Source organism: Gambusia affinis, linkage group LG13 (assembly GCF_019740435.1).
Source record: "Gambusia affinis linkage group LG13, SWU_Gaff_1.0, whole genome shotgun sequence".
NCBI lineage: Eukaryota > Metazoa > Chordata > Actinopteri > Cyprinodontiformes > Poeciliidae > Gambusia > Gambusia affinis.
Window position 1 is genome coordinate 24,194,679 of NC_057880.1, and position 18,700 is coordinate 24,213,378.

Below are 18,700 nucleotides of genomic sequence, written 5' to 3' on the forward strand. Positions count from 1 at the left end.
GGCCTTTCTCATTATGTCCATTTAGTTATCATGCATGTGATATTGAATCATCATTGAATCGCCTAAGGTGGGAGTAGTTAGAACACTATTTGAACAGATGCCTGGATTTTACAATTGTTGAGATTTATAGCAAAAAACCTGCGTAAATATTGCACTGTAAATCTGTCACTATAAAGCAGCCAGCCCCAGGTGTTTTCAGCTAGTCCTCTTATCATTTTTAAAATATTTTATTTTGCGCACAGACCTTCATGGGTATTCTGTTAAACACTGAAGTCTTTGGAGCAATACCAGAAACTCATAGGCAATACCGAGAGGTTTAATCTTTGACTTTACCTCACACACCTGGAAGGGTGCGCTTTGTTCAGACAGAATACATTTCTGATCGCAATAACTAATGTCACCATGTTTCTACAGATAAAGGAATGCTTGATTACCTGAACTATTCATATTCTAAATTGACATTTGGTGATCTGGAAGAATAAGGAGGTTGTGTTTAAAGTTATTCATTTTCAAATATAAACCATTTCCACATATGGATGATGATTTAGCGCTATATGTTTTTGCTGAAAATATGATTTATTGACAAGGAACAAATTTTAAAAGTAGTTTATCCACTAATTGTGTTGCCACGTCTTTGCAAAATATATTAAGCAAAAGTTTCAGTAAAGATCTGTGATACTAAGACTCAGTTTATGAGTCTGAGCTCTGTGCATGTGAACTGGTGAAGGGAGTGGATTTTGGACCTTTATATAACTTTTAGGGGTTGCATGGCCAAACACAACTGGAAACGAAAACTTGTAAAAAATGATGACATTTGCCTATTGAGAGACAGTAACAAGTACAGTATGAAATATTGTGTGGAAGACATAGACTTTAGTCATAATAAAAACATATTTAAATATTAACTTTTTACATAAGGTAGCATAATTGGATCATATTATTTCCAAGTTTAATCCTTGTTTGGATGCAGAACTCTTGCTAGGAAAAGTTTCAGTAAAAGTGTCAGAAAGCTATCAGTCAAAGAAGTTAATTAATGGTTTAAAACTAGCTAAAAATATGATCAGCAGCCTTAATTTTAAATTAAATAACATAAAAACACAAGCACTGGCAGCACAGCCCTGGTACCATCTCATTCAGATTTTCAAATTTGATGTAGACCATTTCAAAAAAATCTAATAGGAAGCTTCTGGACTAATTTAACTTATTTTCTGAATCCTCTTGCAGTTTCCCATCACAGCAGGGTCTTCTGCGTCGTTGGTTTAGGGAATCGTAACATTGTCTGATTTGTGTTTTCCTTCACCTCCTAAACAATCAGCAGTGGAGATGGGCTCCCATGAGAGACTGGTGAAATTTTATATGGGAATGTTACTGAATAAACAGGTTACCTTGCCTTGTAGATTCACATCATAAACACATGGCTGTGACAAAACATAATATGCTCAGTGTTCTCTCTGCTTCTTGTTTTTCTCTCACTTCCCTTTCTGAGATTTCCACCTTGATGTGGAATTCACAGCTGAATAGATTAGAATAAGAAATTCCCAAGCTGGGACCTGCTGTGTTGATGTGGGCTTTGTGCTCCAGTTTCTATCCCCCCGCCACACACACGCACCCATTTCCCATAATTAAATCGGGAATAAGTTCTTTTCTTTGGATTTTTGGTAGTTTAGTTGTACAGTGGCTCTCAAAAATCTACAGTATGCACCGCTGTTGAATATTGAAATCATAATAAATATATTTCCAATATTTCTATACTTTTATTGCGACATATTCAGTCAATTAAAATATATTGCTGAACTGAAGAGCTCCTTTTTAGCGGCAGACTGTTGCATCCTAAATGCACAAACGAGCATTATAAGAGATCCTTCCTCCCATCAGCTGTTAGACTCTATGACCGTCACTGCTCCCAAAATACTCAATAAGGACTTAATGCCTGATTGTAAGTTTTAGTCCTTTTAAACAACATTTCTGTTGGTATTTGCAGTTCTTTGTTGTTCCTACAACAAAGAAAACATGATAAAGATGCTATTTACCTTTTATATAAATAGCATGTTGTTTTAATGCAAAAATACACTTGTACATGTTTTTTTTTTTTACACAAAGATGTATAACAGGTCTGAATTTAAGATTAAATGCTGAATTGGACTGTTAAACAACAGTAATGAAGAAGTTTATTGATTTTTTAAAAATTATTATTTAGTCCCAGATTAAATTCCATTGAATATATGAATATATGTCATAGTAAAAGTAGAGAAAGTTTGGAAATCAGTTGTTTTTTTTATAACAGTAAAGGGTAATAAATTTGTACAATAATTGTTTGGAATGCTGCAAGTCCTAAGCAATTGTTCTATTTATTTATGTTCATAAAGGTATAAAGTGAATGCTAGAAAAAAGAGAAAATAATCTGATAAAATACAGATTTTTATTTTTATTAAATAAACTGGTCTTCCAGATTTGCTTTATTGAATTCAAATATATTTTAGTATATCTTTAATTGGAGTATCTTTTATTGTGGACTTATCAAGATGAATTCAAGCTTGACTGAGTTATTAATGTATTTAAATTTTACAGTGTATTATATTGTCACCTTCCTAGAATATTGACATAACTCATTTTTGGGAAAAAGTATTAAAAAAACATATATTACCACGTCTTTATTGTCAAAAGATGATTTAGGGGGAGAAAAACACTTTTGGCAAAAAAATGACTGACAATTATTCTGTGTTGGATCTGGAGCTTAAACAGCTCCCACTTTATAAAGCAGCTGCATTTCCATGGTGACTATTCGCGTTGCTTAGTGATCTCTGCCGACTTCTCCCTTTTTTTGTTCAGAGTGAGTAAAAATCCTCGAGATTAGTCTCCTTGGTGAATGCTTTCTATTGTCACTGTTTCACCATCTTTTGTTTAATCAGGCATTTTCCGCTGGGATATGAATCTCTGCTTCAGAGTAGCAAAGATAAGTGTGAGTAATGATCATCTTAAGTCCCAGCCAACATTTTAAGCTGCCACATACTCAGACAGACACACTCTCACAAGGGTCTCTTAAATGAATTAGACGTTGTGAGACACATATTGTCTCTGTTGTTTGACTGCATTCATCAACCTAATCCCAAAATGATCCAAACACCACAGAATTAAGTCCAGAAACAAAACCCTTCCAAAATGTTATTACATTTAATTATAAATTGAAATCCATATCCTAAATCAACACTGAATATTTTATTCCACACACTGACTAAAATATGTTTAAAGCTTACAGATAAATCACCAGTACTCAAGCCACAAAACAGACTATTTAAATTCACACTCACAGATTTCTCTCCTTTCCACTAGTGAGGTTATCCTTTCCAACATCGATGTGGCTCTCGCCGGCAACTGGGAGTGTTTGGTGACCAGTTCCAGAGGAAACACATCTCAGCACATGGAAATAGTTGTGGTGGAGACTTCTGCCCCGTACTGCCCTACCGACAGGGTCTCCAACAACAAGGGGGATTTCAGGTGGGTCTACATGGACTTATCTTAAAATGAACTTACATATGCAATATGTCAAATTGTTTGCTGATGGTTTTATTCAGCTTTTTATAGATAAACATGTCTGTTTTCAGTGTGTTCTTTCAATACTTAGACTGAAAAGATGTGCATTTACATGGTAAATTTGGTCTTTTTCTGGTGTCTTGTTCATAAAGATTTGAAAGTTAGTGCAGTTTTGAGTTTTCGTTTTGCATATCGGGTCTAGTGGATTGAACTTAAATAATCCAGAAAATCAAAAACAGCTTCTTAATCTGTCCTTCCAGGTTATCATAATTGGGTAGTAAGCTTTTTAAACATCCAAATGAAAGGATCCAAAGTCAAATAATTCATTTAATAATGTATTTATATAGCACACTTACACTTAAAGCAACTCCTTGCTATCACAAATTGCAATACAGGGTAAAAAGAAACAAAGCACAGCAAATTTATATGTAGAAACAGTTCATAAATACAGATAAAATTAGCTTTTTTATTTTAAAACAGTTTAAATAGAATGAGTGTAAAAATCTGTAATAAATAAATAAATAAATAAATTGTAGTAAGCAGAGGTAGAGAATTAGGAGCAGCAGCCCGAAAAGCTGCTCCCGAAAAGCTGCTCCTGTATCACTCATTGTTTTTAATTTCGAAGCTGGGACTTTCACTGACAGCTTAGATGATGACTCCAGTTCTCAGACTTTAGCACTTTTCTAGTCGCAGCAACAACTCAAAACTTAGACTGTATTCTGAAAATCTGCAGGAATCCAGTGTAGAGGGGTAAGCTACAGCATTACACATCTATTTCAACCAGTTAGTGGATTACTAATTTAACTATTTATGTGTTAAAAATCTAAAGATCACTCACTCAGTATCATTGCACCGTGTTCCAAATTATTATGCAAACTGGATTTAAGTGTCATAAAGAGTACATTTTTTGTGGTGCTATTAAATTTATAGATGGTATTGTGTGTCAGAATGACTTTTAAAAGGTGCAAAAGCACCGAGACAACAGTACTTCTCTGTAGTCTGCAGCTAAAAGTAAATTATAAAAAAATCTTAAGACTGCTTTAGAACTATGAAAGAGTTTTTAAAACGACTTCAGGATAAAAATCCTGAAACATAAAAAATGTAGTTTGATTAAAAACAGCCAAGAAAGAAGCTGGAACAACAGCAATAAAAAGCTTAAGAGGCTATTTATGACTTTCCAGTTAAAAAGAGTAAACAACACAGAATATTAAAGAAACCCTGATGCTATTTTGGTCTTAAAAGTTTAGTTTAACAACAGCGTAAAGTCAAAATGACTAAATTGGTCTATTACCATTTTAAAAGCATTGCCAAAATAAAGAATTTCCTGTCAATATACAACACAGAAACACTAGTTCCTGGTTTTTATTTTCTGCAGATTAGAATAACGACTTTACATTCAAGATGTTGTAGCATCATCCAAAATGCTGCGGTCAAAGTCCTGACCAACACCAGAAAGATGGATCACGTAACACCAAGGGCAGAAAATGCTGTTTGGAGATTAAAAACACCCAGCAACGCTTTTCCAGAGCTTAACAACTTCTGGATTTTCTATATCTTTTAACTACTTGTTGAAAAATTATTTTCATTCAACTTTGTTAAGGATTTGATACATTGGAATCTGTTTTTAAGCAAGACTAAGGTCATTTTTGTGATTTCAATGTCCTGTAAATTGCTTTGTGTATGAATAATGCTATTCAAATGAATTTGCCTTGCTTTGCCTATTTATCACACATTTATTGTATGGGACTCAAAATAGGGTAGTTGTAAAAACAATCCTTTCCTAGAAACTTAAGTGTACAACTTGTTCTGTATAATTAGTGGTAATGGGCAATAATCACTGGGTTTAAAAGCTCCTACCAGGAGGTCTCCTTCAAAATAAGGCTCTGGTTTAACCTCATTATGAATAATTCCTCCAAATGCAATGCGATTTATCACCAGAAATTATTTTTAAATCACACCACTCACTCGCTCTGTTATTACGTTGATAGTTACTGTGGAACTGAGGTTCTTGAGTCTTTTTCCTGGCTGTATCAAACCGTTTTTTTGTTTGTTTTATTTTCAGCCTGAAATCTCGTCTCATTAGTCCCAAATGCAAGTCCCAAAGTCAGTTAGTCTAGCTTTTCAGATTATGTATAACCAAATGAGAGCTCTTGTTTTCATGACTAAGAGGAACCAATATGTCTCCCTCTACCCATCCTGCTTTCTGTGCCGTCCACTCCTAGTGGGAAACCTCGTAATGGTGCACACTCTTTCACACCATCTACCTCTCTCTTTCATACAGCCGTGTTGTTGTCATGTACTGTATGTTCCCTTGTAGATGCTCTACTTTACTGCCCACTTTCCGAACAGCCAGCTTCAAGGCTTTGTCTCTGACAGAGCATTGGAGTAATGGGCTGGAAAATGAGCCTGTTTTTTTGTAGGGGTGAAATTAATGCCATTTATTACCAAGTAGCTCCTGCTCCAGCTCCAGCACCAGCAACATGAATGAAAAGAGAAGAGGACTGCGGGTGGGGAAAGGGTAGTGAGATGCCATGTCTCTAACCTCTGAACAGATTACTTGCCTCCTAAACACCCTGCTTTAATTTTAATTTAGATTAAGTCAAAGTGTGTCGACAGTAAGCACTATGTGACATATTTTCTGTCTTGCAGCGACTTAAAAAGTCACTGCAAGACAGAAAACTAGAAAATGTGCAGCAAGCTATTTTCTTTTAGGTAATTTAAATCATTGCAAAGCATCTGTTTCCAAATGCTACTGAAACACAGCGATAGGAAATGTGACAATCTGCAGTTCCAAACTCTTTAAAATCATTAATGGATTTATAATTGTACTTTTGGGAGATTGATTGATTATGTAAAACACTAGTTTTTTTAAAAACAATTTGTTTGTATTTATTGTGACTCTTCATTAGTACACACAGGCTCAAATATATACATGTACTTATGCATGCATAAATATTTCTTTAAACATTTTCATGCTAAGCATCAGAATTGATAGGTCTTTTTGAATTTGTTGGATTCCTGGTACGGAAGTGGCTTTTCAGCACCGTCCATAAATAGAGTTGAGGTCACAGTAACTTGTTAGCCTTCTGTAAGGATTTCTAACCAGTTTTTAGACCTAATTTGCAATGCCTTGTTTGAACCCCCAACTGTATCTAAAGTTCATCCAGATATTTCATCTGAAGTTATATAATTTAGAGGTATTTCTCCTTCTTCATTATTCCATTCCCTTTGCACAATGCCCTACTACTTGCTGCAGGGAAGCAGACTCCTGGCCTGATGCTACCAACAACATGTTACCAACAAAATACTTTTGGAATAAAACAGGATAACATTAAGTTTCTTGTTGTCTGTTGTCAAAGCTCTGAACTATAGCGTGGGTGAAATGTTTGGATTATACTAAAAGAGTAAATCGATGCCAGAAAACCAGCAAATTTGAATGAATCCTCCCAACTGTACCATAAGTTATGGGCAAGCATCCAGCCAGAATGAAGTTAGAAGCTTGTCAGTGACTAAAAGGAGGAAGTTTCTTATTATTACTATTTATATGTCTACATTTCAGCATGTTTGCTTAGCGTTGGGTGTTTTCTGATACCGAGTGTAAAAGCATTTCTGACTGTAACTACAGATGTTTTGCTGGCTTTGTACTGTGAACAAAACTTTATTTGGCCTAACACTAACAGACAGTGCCCAGAAAATAAAAATGATCCATTTGCCTGATAAACCAATCTGACTCCAAGTCCAGGTTGGTCAGCAGAGCAGCTCTGTGTGCTGCTCTGTGATGACATTATTGAGAAAGTCTAATTTCTTGCTACAGAGGAGATTTTATTGAACTTTGCATGGTCATCAAAACAACAGTAATGTGAGAAATCCGTTTTAAGTGGAATTGGGTTGTTACATCAGAGACACATTCACTTTGCCATCTTCTACTCTGGTGCACATTAGTGTTGTACATGCATGCAGAAATGTGGGGTTCACACTCAAATCCTACTCCTCCTTATTTGGGTCTATTAGAAAAGGAAGATACGCAAGATTTTTGAAAATAGTGTGAAACGTTTTCAGAAAGGTCTTCCACACATGGAGAAAGTTACACAACTGTCTCACTTTGTGACAATGGCAAATGTTTTTAAAGTCATTTATCAGAATCTAATGAAATGATGCAATAAAATATTTAATACAAAATATATTACTTAAAAGAATGTCCTAAGTAGAATATGAAACTTGATTTCTAAATTTCAGGTTAATATGTTTCAGCATAATTTCATTTAATGATGTATTTGTGGGGCCAGATGGCCGAAGACTCTGGCCGGGATTCTGGCTTTCCTGCCATGCGCTCCCACAACCTTTGGATCTGCCCCCGGTCTGGCTGGCAGCGCTTCCCACCGCTCCGGCCAACGGGAGAAGAAAGCATGGCGACGATGCGATCGGGCTGGGCGGTGGGCTGAAGAGGACTACACTCAGTGCCCGTATGCTAGTGAACTGACCCGCGTGCTGCATCAGCTCACTCAGGTATGGCGCCTCATAAAGAAACCAAATTGCTTTTATTGTTCTGCAAAACATTTTGTTCATAAAGAAACTTGATTTTTTTTACTTGCTTGCTTTAAATGTAAGATTTATGGCAAAGAGATGCATCTCAATAAATTAGAATATCATCAAACACATTTATCTCAGTGGTTCAGTCAAAATTCAGGAAATAATTGTTCAAAGAGTGATACATTTTAAGTCTATGTTTTTTTTGTTTGTTTAAAATTGTAATATTTCACAAGACCTCTTAAAATTATTTTAAATGCAAAAATGTTACAATATGACATTTAATACCAGGTGGAAAACCTGAGTGAAGTTGGCTTCTCCATCTTATTAAAAGCAAACTAAGTTGCTGTCAAAAGTTTGTGCAGCTAAAACTTCTGTATGTGCCACTGTAATTTTAAAGATAAATGTTTCCATAGGTCATGAAAGGTAGTAACAATATGGGGAACTTTTTTGGATTTTCATCATATTCTAAGCCAATAAAGCTGATTCTAAATTAACTTTACAATAATATTCTAATTTATTGAGATGTACTTGTAGTCCTGAAATGAAATGCTACACAATATACTGTTAAAATTGTTGGAAACTGTCAGTCTGGCTCTTTGAACCTAATATTGTCTCTAAATATCACTTTTTATTTCAGATACCGATTAATATTAGCAATTCCCAGCCTCTGGGTCAGCAGTTAGTGGCTTTTACCAGCAGGGCTGCTGACTTTACAGATGTTATGGACGTCATCTTTGTCACTCACCTTGTGGAAAGACTAACGAGACTGCTGGAGAAGAAAAAAGATGTAAGAGTGAAGGTTTACTTTTCTGCAAGAAAGTGCAGTTTTTCCCCTAAATGAACTCTGGATACCAGAGGCAACAGGAAGATTTTAAATCAAGCTAAAGGTCAGTTATGCAGTAGGAACAGTGCTGAGCCTAGCAAGTTAGAAGAATCTGTATTTGTTTACACTTACATGGTTAATCAACATAGGTCACTTTAGGGTAGATATTATTAGAAGATACTTAGTGTCCTTTTATCCCAAGGACAGTGCACAAGAGGCCATCCTCATTGAGCCAATAAAAAATAGTCAAACGAAGCAGCAATGAAATATATAATGAGTAAATAGCAAACCGCCATCCCAAAGCAGCGATTAAGCGCCTTTGGAGCTGCTAATCTAAATTAAATCTCTCTTTTATGAATGAAGACACTATTGTCTACTTTGCAGTTCTGACTGGGGTTATAAATGTACCTGTTGGAGAGGATTTATTTGATGTTAATGGTGTGTGTGTGTTTGTGGGGGGGCTTGAATAATTGTGTCTACACTTACCTATTTCCGTGCACATGCACCCATTTCGCCTCCACATCCCCAAATGTTTTAAAATTTTTATTAGAAATTTATGTGATAGACCAACACAAAGTAATGCATCATTGTAAAATGGAACAAAAAGATACAGCGATGTCCATTTGTAGCCCCTCTAAGTCTGTTCATTGTAGAGTGTTGCAATTAGAGTTTCAAATCTTTTGGTATGTTTTCACCAACTTTCAACATTTAGTCAATCCCTCAGTATGAGAGGTTGCTGGAAAAGTCAAACAACCCAACGCAAACAACTGTCAACTGTTGCCATATGCTTATCCAAGAGGAGCGAATGCTGTGAATCAGTGGCTTGATAAAATCTGCTGGGTTTCCTTGGATAGAAAACCTTTTAAGCCATTTGAATAATAAACTGAACATGACTGCATTGTTTAATCAGTCTGAGATGCTTAGCTTGGAATCTATTTCATTAGATTTAATTGACTTTTTTTGATGTGAGAGATCTTGTGTTGTAAATTAGCTGTTAATAAATAAACTTATTTGAATAAAATTGCCACCATCACCATGTTCAATGGTTGTGGCGACACTTTTAGAGTAAACACATAGGCCAAAGGTTTAAACTCCAATCTGGGCTTCTTATGGCTTTTCTTCAACAGATTCTCCCATTCATGCTTTCTGTTCACTAATTTTCTCCAACATACTACAATAAGTCTTTAAAGATGCAACAAAATTTAATTTCCCTTTGGGCTCAATAAAGTATTTTTGAATTTGAAACTTCTGCGGTCTTCACAGAACAGCTGAATTTATACTGAGGTGCACACTTATGAAATCAAATGAATGCCACAGTTTTCGGAGTGTATTTTAAAAACATGGAGCACCATTTTGTTCCCCTTTTTATTGATAATGTAGTAAAGTTGGTGTTGGTCTACCACATAAAATCCTAAGAAAACACACTGAATTTTGTGTTTGCGGTGTTACAACATGGGAAACCCAATGAGCTAGAAATGCTTTTCAATCATGGAGTGTAAACGTGGCTGCTTGTCTTTCTGCAGCTGGGAGACTACATCTCAGGCATTGCCAGTAACATGATGCTGGTGGAGGAGCATATCCTGTGGATGGCGCAGAACGAGGCCAGAGCGTGCACGCGGATCGTCCAGTGTGTGGAGCGTATTGCCGACTTGGCGCTGACAGACGACAATCGGGTCATTTCTAAGGTGCGTTACACTTCAGGTCAGAGAGAGGTTATATTTTCTTTCTAAATATCTCACTGCTATGCTTGCTCTTTTGTCTCAGAATAATGAAATCTAGATGGGGCTTAATCAGACAAGTAGAGTAATGAAACACAAAGATAAATTGCTTCCTCCCATTGTTTCATCTTGCCCCTGCCTATTGTCTCCTTCTGGCTGTCACTGGGGATAAAAGAATCTGCAAAATGATTAATATAAAATCTCTGCTTCTCTTCTTTCTCTTTTTGTTACTCTTCAACCCCTCTCCTCCCATTCCCCGCTCTCCTTAACGTTTGGGGGATTTTCCATAGGTATCTGCTAACATAGCTCTGGAGGCTTTTCTGATCAAGCCGTCAAACTTTCTTGGTTTATCCTGCACGGCGCTCGAGCAGACCCCCACGTCCACCAGCCTGACCGTCCCACACAGCCACTCCTACCACGACAAGGACAAACGCGGAGAGCAGGTGGCCGCAGGAGAGTCGTTGCTCAGTTTCAAATGCCACACTGTCAACAACAGTGGCTCGCCAGCCAGTCAACTCAGCAAGGTAAGACGAGCAAATAAGCAGTGTGAGAATTTGTAAAATGTCCCAGTTGCTCCATTGCTTGGTGTAATGTATCAAAGGAATGACATGGTTTGTGTAAATTTTGACCACATGGTGGAAGGCTGTTTGATAAGCTGAAACGTCGTTTTGTATGCCACAGATCATCTAGGGGTTGTACATGGGTCAGTTCTTTCATACAAGTCAGCAGCTTGGGAGGTTGTGAATGAGAATCAATCTTCAGTGATGGATATGATGGCCTTGTGTTCTTGTCGCTTTATATCAGCGCCACCATGGCCCCAGTTGTGGCTGTCCCAAATGACAAATAGATGCATCTGCAGCAGGCAGGCCAAGCAGTTTTATCCCCTGGATCACCTGAAAGATGCTAAATAAAAGTTGGCATCCACTTATTAATTTCATAGAAAAAACACGATCATTATGAATGTTTTTAAATATGTAAGTACATTTGCCGAAAGGATATAAATAAGTATTTTCCACATTTTGCGGATTTTTAGTTATATTTGATTTCCTTCTGCTTTCGTCTAACTGTGTGAAATCCCTCTGGTCTTATCAGCATTTTCAGGGCTGCTTGTAGCTCCAGGCTATGGAAAACTTCTATTTACGTAGAAAACTCTGCAAAGGTCGCCCACTCAGAAATCATAGTTGGGCTGCCTTTAAAGAAAGTAGAAGAATATTATCAAATCAGTTCATCAAATGTGATGTTATGATCATGGTTGTTACTCCTGCCAAAAGCTTACATGCACTCATTAATAGCATATGTTTTACATATCTTTAGCTATTAATTATGTTTTTTAAACAGGCCTTTTGGGAGTGCACTAATAACAAAACAACTTGCATAACTTTAAAAACAAAAATTAGGTACAAGATTTTAAAATATATTGTAATAATTTTCTGATGTCTAACAGCTAAAATACATCAATATACAACCTCAATATTATTTGGACAAATATCTCAGGTTTTTGTAGCTATCAATAATTTTCTGAAATAACTCTCCATTTCAGTCCGACAGGCATTGTTGAAAATATAAGTAACAAGCTAACGGCTAACTTTTAGCTTGTTTAGTTCATCCAGTATCCAATCTTTTGTGGGTTTGAGATCATTACCACATCAAAACATCCGAATTTATCTACATTTCAGCCAAATAGTAGGGATTGGAAGTGAAGTTGATGATTAGTCCTGTCTGGATTACTCCATCCAGTTTTTGAAGTGCACCGGTTCACTGACAGCTAAACAAACCACTCAGCTGATGGTGCCAGTGGCAACTGGTGTTGTTCTTCAATTGAAAAGATTTTCCTGGACTTCTCCAAGTATTGTTCCTGACATTCTGCCAGATCGTCGCCTGCCCCACTTAGTCATGAAACTTTTCTCCAGACAGCATTAAAACAATAAATTATAACCTGTCCATTCAACATTAACTTAAAAATAAAAAAAATATTGTCACTGTATATTGTTGATTCATATTACCCTGATAAATTATGACTGATACTCAGAATTAATGACATCGGTGTCTGGGCTGAGTGGATTAAAACTCCAGAATGAGTTTTTGTCTGACTCTATTTGCCAGATCACTGTCTTGGCTTTTTATGGTTCTGGCTGAATGTTTTATTCTGGTGTGATACTGCATACATATTTTGGATCAACTCCTGATATGATGCCTTGTTGAATATCAAATAAAAATTCAGATACATGCACAGTGCATTCCAAGTTTTGGATACTTACTGAAATAAAAAGGATGATGTGAAGAAAATACTTAATTTAGGCAACACAGGCAAGATATCTTGCTGTCAGCACCTCAGTGATTTTGACAGAACTTTGTACAAACTCATCATAAAAGATCCACTTAGTAAGTAATCATAGGCATGCTGCATGCGATCGCTGGCTCTCAATTTTTATTTTTTCGTGTTAAAAATTGTAACCTTATTTACAGTCTTTTCATTTTTAACTAGTGATTTGTCACCATGCAGGTATGTCACTAAACGAGCTGCATAGTCCACACTACAGCCAGTTTTCAAAGGTGTCTGTTTTTAAAAGTCTGCTTTTAAATAAACTCCAGGTGTTATTTCATTTTCTTAAACAGGCTGTTTATACTTAAGTGATCCATCGTTGCTTAATTAAAACAAGTCCGCATAAAGTTCTCCACAGTGATATAGAGTCCATTAATGCTGCATTATGCCTCATTTGCACTGAGAAGTATGGCACAGATCGGTGTGATTTGGTATGCTTTTCTGTCTGTTTTTATCATAAAAGTGGCACAAGAAGGCAACAACACTGAAAAATGATTTATACTCTCCAAAGAAAAGTGGATTTTTAGAGCTGGATGTAATCCTTTGTGAAATTTCTGATCTTGACATCTCTTCAAGCTATGAAAATTTTCCATTTGAAGTGTAAAAGCGGTGAGTGCAAACACACGTCAAATTAAATGCTTTATTTCAACCGGGACAAATCCCTTCATGCAGTGTTGGCGAACGCAACAAACACAGCAAGAGACAGGAAACAGAATAATCTAACTGATGCTGAAAACAAATTATTCAACTGAAAGCAAATCCATTATGTGAAGCACTTCTAGATGTGAGGTGTCAGGCTCATAGGAAGTAGCAGCTGGTAATGAATGACAGTGAAAGCCTGTTGAGTTAAAGTTACCTTTATTTTCCTTCACCAGAAAGGTGGTACGGTTATTCAGAGCATTCATTGTTGTGCACGTTAAAAACACTGGGTATCACTTATCAGAAACAAATTCAAAGACATGCTCCCATGTGACTCGTCAGTCGACTTGTCTGACTTTGCTCAGTGTAACACAGTGAAGACTCCCGTATGCACACAGCTCTACAGCTCGTTAACAAGGAGGCACTACGAAAGGTGATAACATGTCAAAAAAGGTCCTAGTTGAGTTCATGGGATGAGCTAATCGGGATGTTAAACTACCAATAACTTAACATTCCCTGTTTTTGTGTAGTGATAGATGGATAGGTTGTGTAACCGTCTTGTTGTGTGTTGCAGATTTCTGCCCAGGTTCCTCTTGAAAATGAGTTTTGGATCTCAATGGAGTTTTACCTGGTTAAATTAAAGAATGGTAGATAAACAGACTCAGAGTGACATGACTTTCACTTCACTTTGACTTGACTCCTATAACTTGAAAATACTTTATATCTCACACCCAACAGTGCCTCCTGCCATGCATGCCATTTTCTTGTTTCTATAAAAAGCTCATTTCATCTAATCTGCTTGTTGGTGAAATGTGGAAACATGCAAACAGTCACATTTACCTGCTTTTCTTCTGTGGAGTTCTTGCCATTCTGTGATATCAGGACGACCCAGTATGATAATTTTAAGAAAACTAAAAGTTAAAATTCCAGATATTGTCTTCCACTTTGTTTTGCGTAGCAAATCTGATCCTAATATCTGCTAAATATCTGATGACAGTAATGTTTTCCAGTCCAGAGCAGACATACTGCAACATTTATTGTTGCCTTTGGTGAGAGTGTTGTGTAAGTCAGCAACAATGATAAACCACACAGTTCATATATAATTTATTCAAAACTGTGAAATATGTCATATCATAACCATTAAGTGACATCAGTGTGTGGAACATTGCAGTCGCTAAAGAATGCTTGAACCCAGTGTGTGGTAGACACAAACTCAGAAAAACCTAGTTGTTGTAATATTATTAAATTTTGTGATGATAATATTGATTACGATCAACACACCTTACTTTTTCTTCATCACGTTCCTTAACAGTCTTTATGAGCTGTAGCATATCTCCTGCTAAAAATATTGTCATAAATTGTTGTGAATGAAAGGCAACAAGGTAGATCCAAAATATTCTTGATATGCAGACTTTGCATGAATAATCCTGCTTAAATTTGCTTTCGACATTACTTTGCTATATAGTTATGAGAATTGCAGTTAAATAGGTTGTTGATATTGACTGGTTCAGACTCCTGTACTTGTGTTAGGCTTCTTCCCTTTGGTTTGTATTTAGTTCAGCTCTCTGTGTTCTTTATATCAATTTGTTATTTCTGTGCCTTTGCTTCCTTCACTCCTGAACTGTCCCTCATCTCCTCATTAACTCACCTGTTTAGCATTCCAGTAATCAAGCTCCCCAGTATAAATATTAGTTGTTTTTTCTCAGTAGGTGTTGCAGCCATCCGGTGTTCCTCCTGTGATTTATTAGTTTAAATTTTCCCTGCACTCAAAAGATTTTGGGTAGCTTTTGATTTCCCCTGTTTTAAGTAAAAACTGTTTTCATTCTCCTGCCTCCTGCCTCCTGCCTCCTCTCTGCGTTTGGGTCCTCCACTTTGCCATCACTGACATAACAAGTGTACCTCATAAAGATCCCAGTGAGTATGTCCTGCACAGATGCACTCCTGCTGGACCTTGGTTTTGTTCTTCTGTTATAACTTAAAATGTTCCTGTTTTTGTTGTAGTCTGTAAAACTCCCCATTATTTCTCATCTTGGGGTCATAGGAAGTAGCCGTTTGTTTTTTCATTAGCACACAAAATGTTATCTTCTTAGATCAGTTAAAAGCAGCATGAAATCATTTAGCTGTAACTCAAAATGCACTTAAATTGATTTTTATAATAAAAACTGAACTTTTCTAATAGTAAGAGGGTAACTATATTTAGAAGTGAAGTTTTTGTAAAAAAAAAAAAAAAAAAAAAAAAGCACAGCTATGCATCAACTCTTCTGTCACAAACTATTTCCTCTCTTTGTGTAACTGATTGCCTGGATGAGTGATCTATCTCCAATCTGGCAAACACTCACCCCTCTTTAAAGTCCTTCTTATGTCCAATTGCACTTAGACTTGCAGCAAGTGGCCCTGCTGATTGCCACCTTTCCAAAAAGTGCCAACATTATGCATTATACCGCTCAGACATTAATCCTTGTGACTCTATGTAACTTTTTTTTATATCTTTATATATATTGACATATCTCATCGGTGAGTTTTTTCTTTCTTTTAAACAATTCCTTTAATATTTGAAATGAATTAACTGCATTTTTCTTTTTTTATTTTATCCCCGATGCTAATGTCAGCAGTTATAGTCTATATTTCTGAATGAGTTTCACAAATGATCAGGAGTTCCTGAAATTTAAAAGTTGTGTGTATAATGTCACTTTACACCAGTCTGATGGCGAATGTCCTAAATAACAATTACAAACAATACATATCTTTGTTGTTGAGCTCATATATCTATTTATTCAATAATTTAGCAATAATTTGGTGTTGCTTAGTCTTTTGGTGTGTGGTTTTTTGATTAAAATGTAATTAATTACAACTCATTAATCACATACCCTGCACTTAACTTGGTTAAAAATCTTAATCAAGTTCCACCACCTACAGAAGATATAATCTGATGCAGTCAGAAATAATCAATGAAGGGATGTGCATGATATATTAGTTACTAATTTCCAGATTCTAAAATGTTAAAACATTTTCTGTGAAAACCAAGTATTTCCAACATTTTGAAATTACTTTATGATTAACACTAGAAATATTGTTTTCGCACTGCACTTTGTTGGGATGAAGCTAAGAGCAGCATCTGGCTCCGAACCAGTTTTTTACATTTTTGCTCGACAGTAATTTGACTGTTTTGGCTGAACCTAAATAACAAGTCTTTAAGAGGATTAAACTTTCATAGAAAGGGGATGGATGTGTGTTTTTCTAAATAAGCATACCGGTAACTCCCACTGGAGTAAAGACTGAGTGATAAAGAAAAAGCTAAGGAAAAGCTCACATAAGCACAAGGATTTGCCTGCACAGAGGTTTCAATTGAAAACTGCTTTGCACGCTCATTGTTGTCTTGGTAGCAAAGTGTATTAAAGAAGATTTGGCTGCAACAACCTCCCAAACAATCACATCTACTTCTTCATTCTGTCCCACTTTCTTAGGGTGCATGTGAGTGACTGAAAGCTGCTATACAATGATGATTTTGAGTCTCAAACTGATAAACTGCAATCAACTTGCTACCTCTCACCTAATCCCTAATGATTTGGGGAACAATGACGTGAAAGGCCTGCTCTAAAGCAAGTGTTTGGAAGGCCTGAAAGTTGTTTCTGCCAATAAATTACAATACCTCACCAGCTGGAACTGTAATGACAGCAAGACTTTTAAATGAGAAAATCACTTAGTTATCTGTCACGTCTAAAGAAAGAAATATGCAAATAGATCCATACAAGGCAGAGGGCATTTGTCATTTTCAGCATTGTGATTATTGCAGACTTGACTGCCTTGCACAATAATTATACATGTTGAACCTTTGCACAATTTCTCATTACAACTGGATATCTCAATGTATTTGAATTTCATGTGATAGACCAACAAAAAGCAGTTCTTTAGGTGGGCCACTATAGGCCAATCATGGTGAGCATTTGAGTCAGGAGCAGCAGAGAGGCCTGTGGGAAACCTGGAAGAGCTTCAACCAATCCTCTGCTTCTGGATCTGACTCACGACCAAAGATGTACTGTCGTATCATTGAGTATGCTTCTTATAGACCTTTCCTAACTTGTTCAAGGAAGTTTAACAGTTCTCTGTTAATATGCCCTTTATGTCAGGTTCAGATCTGACATAAAGGAAAAGCTTTTAATTGTAAGTCTTAAAAGTCATTTCAAAAAGTTTTCAAGATCCTTTTAGAGTTTTTCCTGCAACATAAGATCTGAATTCGCCCCTCGGTTGGTTACTGATGATGTTCTGCACAGATTCACAACTAATCATCCTTAAATTACACAACCATACGGCATCCTGTCTTATTTCCTGAGTCAATGGGCATTATCCTTGAACTGAACTGTAGCGTGAAGATTTCATAAAGGGGACAGTCTGAGACAATGTTTGCCATTTTAGATGTTCCTCTTCTGGGTCACTGACAGGTAATATGTGGTTGGAGTATTCCATCTCTTTCTACCTATAGACAACTTCTCACTGCCCCCCCCAGAGGTCTACAGCTCTCTGTATACTGCTTAATATTTTGCAGAAGTATTCATACACCATTTGTCATAATAAAACCACATATGCAAATATATTTTACTGGATTCGTGTCTGATAATGAAATACGTGTTTTACCAACAGCAATCTGAGAAGTGTAGAAGCCATTCATATTTAGCCCTTAGGTCACTACTTTGTAGCACCAGCTTTTTCTGCATGTCTTTTGAAGGATATCTCCAGCTTTGCAAATCTGCGGACATAAATGTAAGCCAGGTGTTTTTGTCGTTTAACTCAAATTCAGTTGGAGTGAATGGGGAGGTACGTACATGTCATTGATATTTCTTTTAAAGTATTGCTACTTAGATTTTATTTCAGTTTAACAGATGAGTATCTTTAGATCTAAACCCATTCAACTTCTTCTGTACTTTTTCAGTCTTCAGTGTTGCCATGCTCCTGTTAATTAACTGTTTTCAGATGATTAACTAAACAGCTACTGTGAGACATGCAAGCATGGAGTATTGTTTTATTCCTCGACTCTAAATTAAATGTCTCCGCAACTTTCTCACTGACCTGTCCGCTGTGTTTTCACGATGCTGTTTGTTCACTAATGTTCTGTGAAAAACCTCTGAGGCCTTGCTGGAA

The 18,700-nt window shown here is 36.4% G+C and overlaps 1 protein-coding gene across 3 annotated transcripts in view; it reads left to right on the forward strand.

Annotated features, from left to right (window-relative positions):
* Positions 1-18,700, forward strand: part of LOC122842460 (adhesion G protein-coupled receptor A3) — a 181,147-nt gene that overhangs the window by 55,770 nt on the left and 106,677 nt on the right. For all 3 annotated transcript variants that reach the window (XM_044136367.1, XM_044136365.1, XM_044136366.1), the window contains 5 exons: positions 3,331-3,495; positions 7,818-8,037; positions 8,699-8,848; positions 10,408-10,569; positions 10,893-11,126. In XM_044136367.1, coding sequence (XP_043992302.1) covers positions 3,331-3,495; positions 7,818-8,037; positions 8,699-8,848; positions 10,408-10,569; positions 10,893-11,126 — 931 coding nt within the window. The remainder of the gene's footprint in view (positions 1-3,330; positions 3,496-7,817; positions 8,038-8,698; positions 8,849-10,407; positions 10,570-10,892; positions 11,127-18,700) is intronic.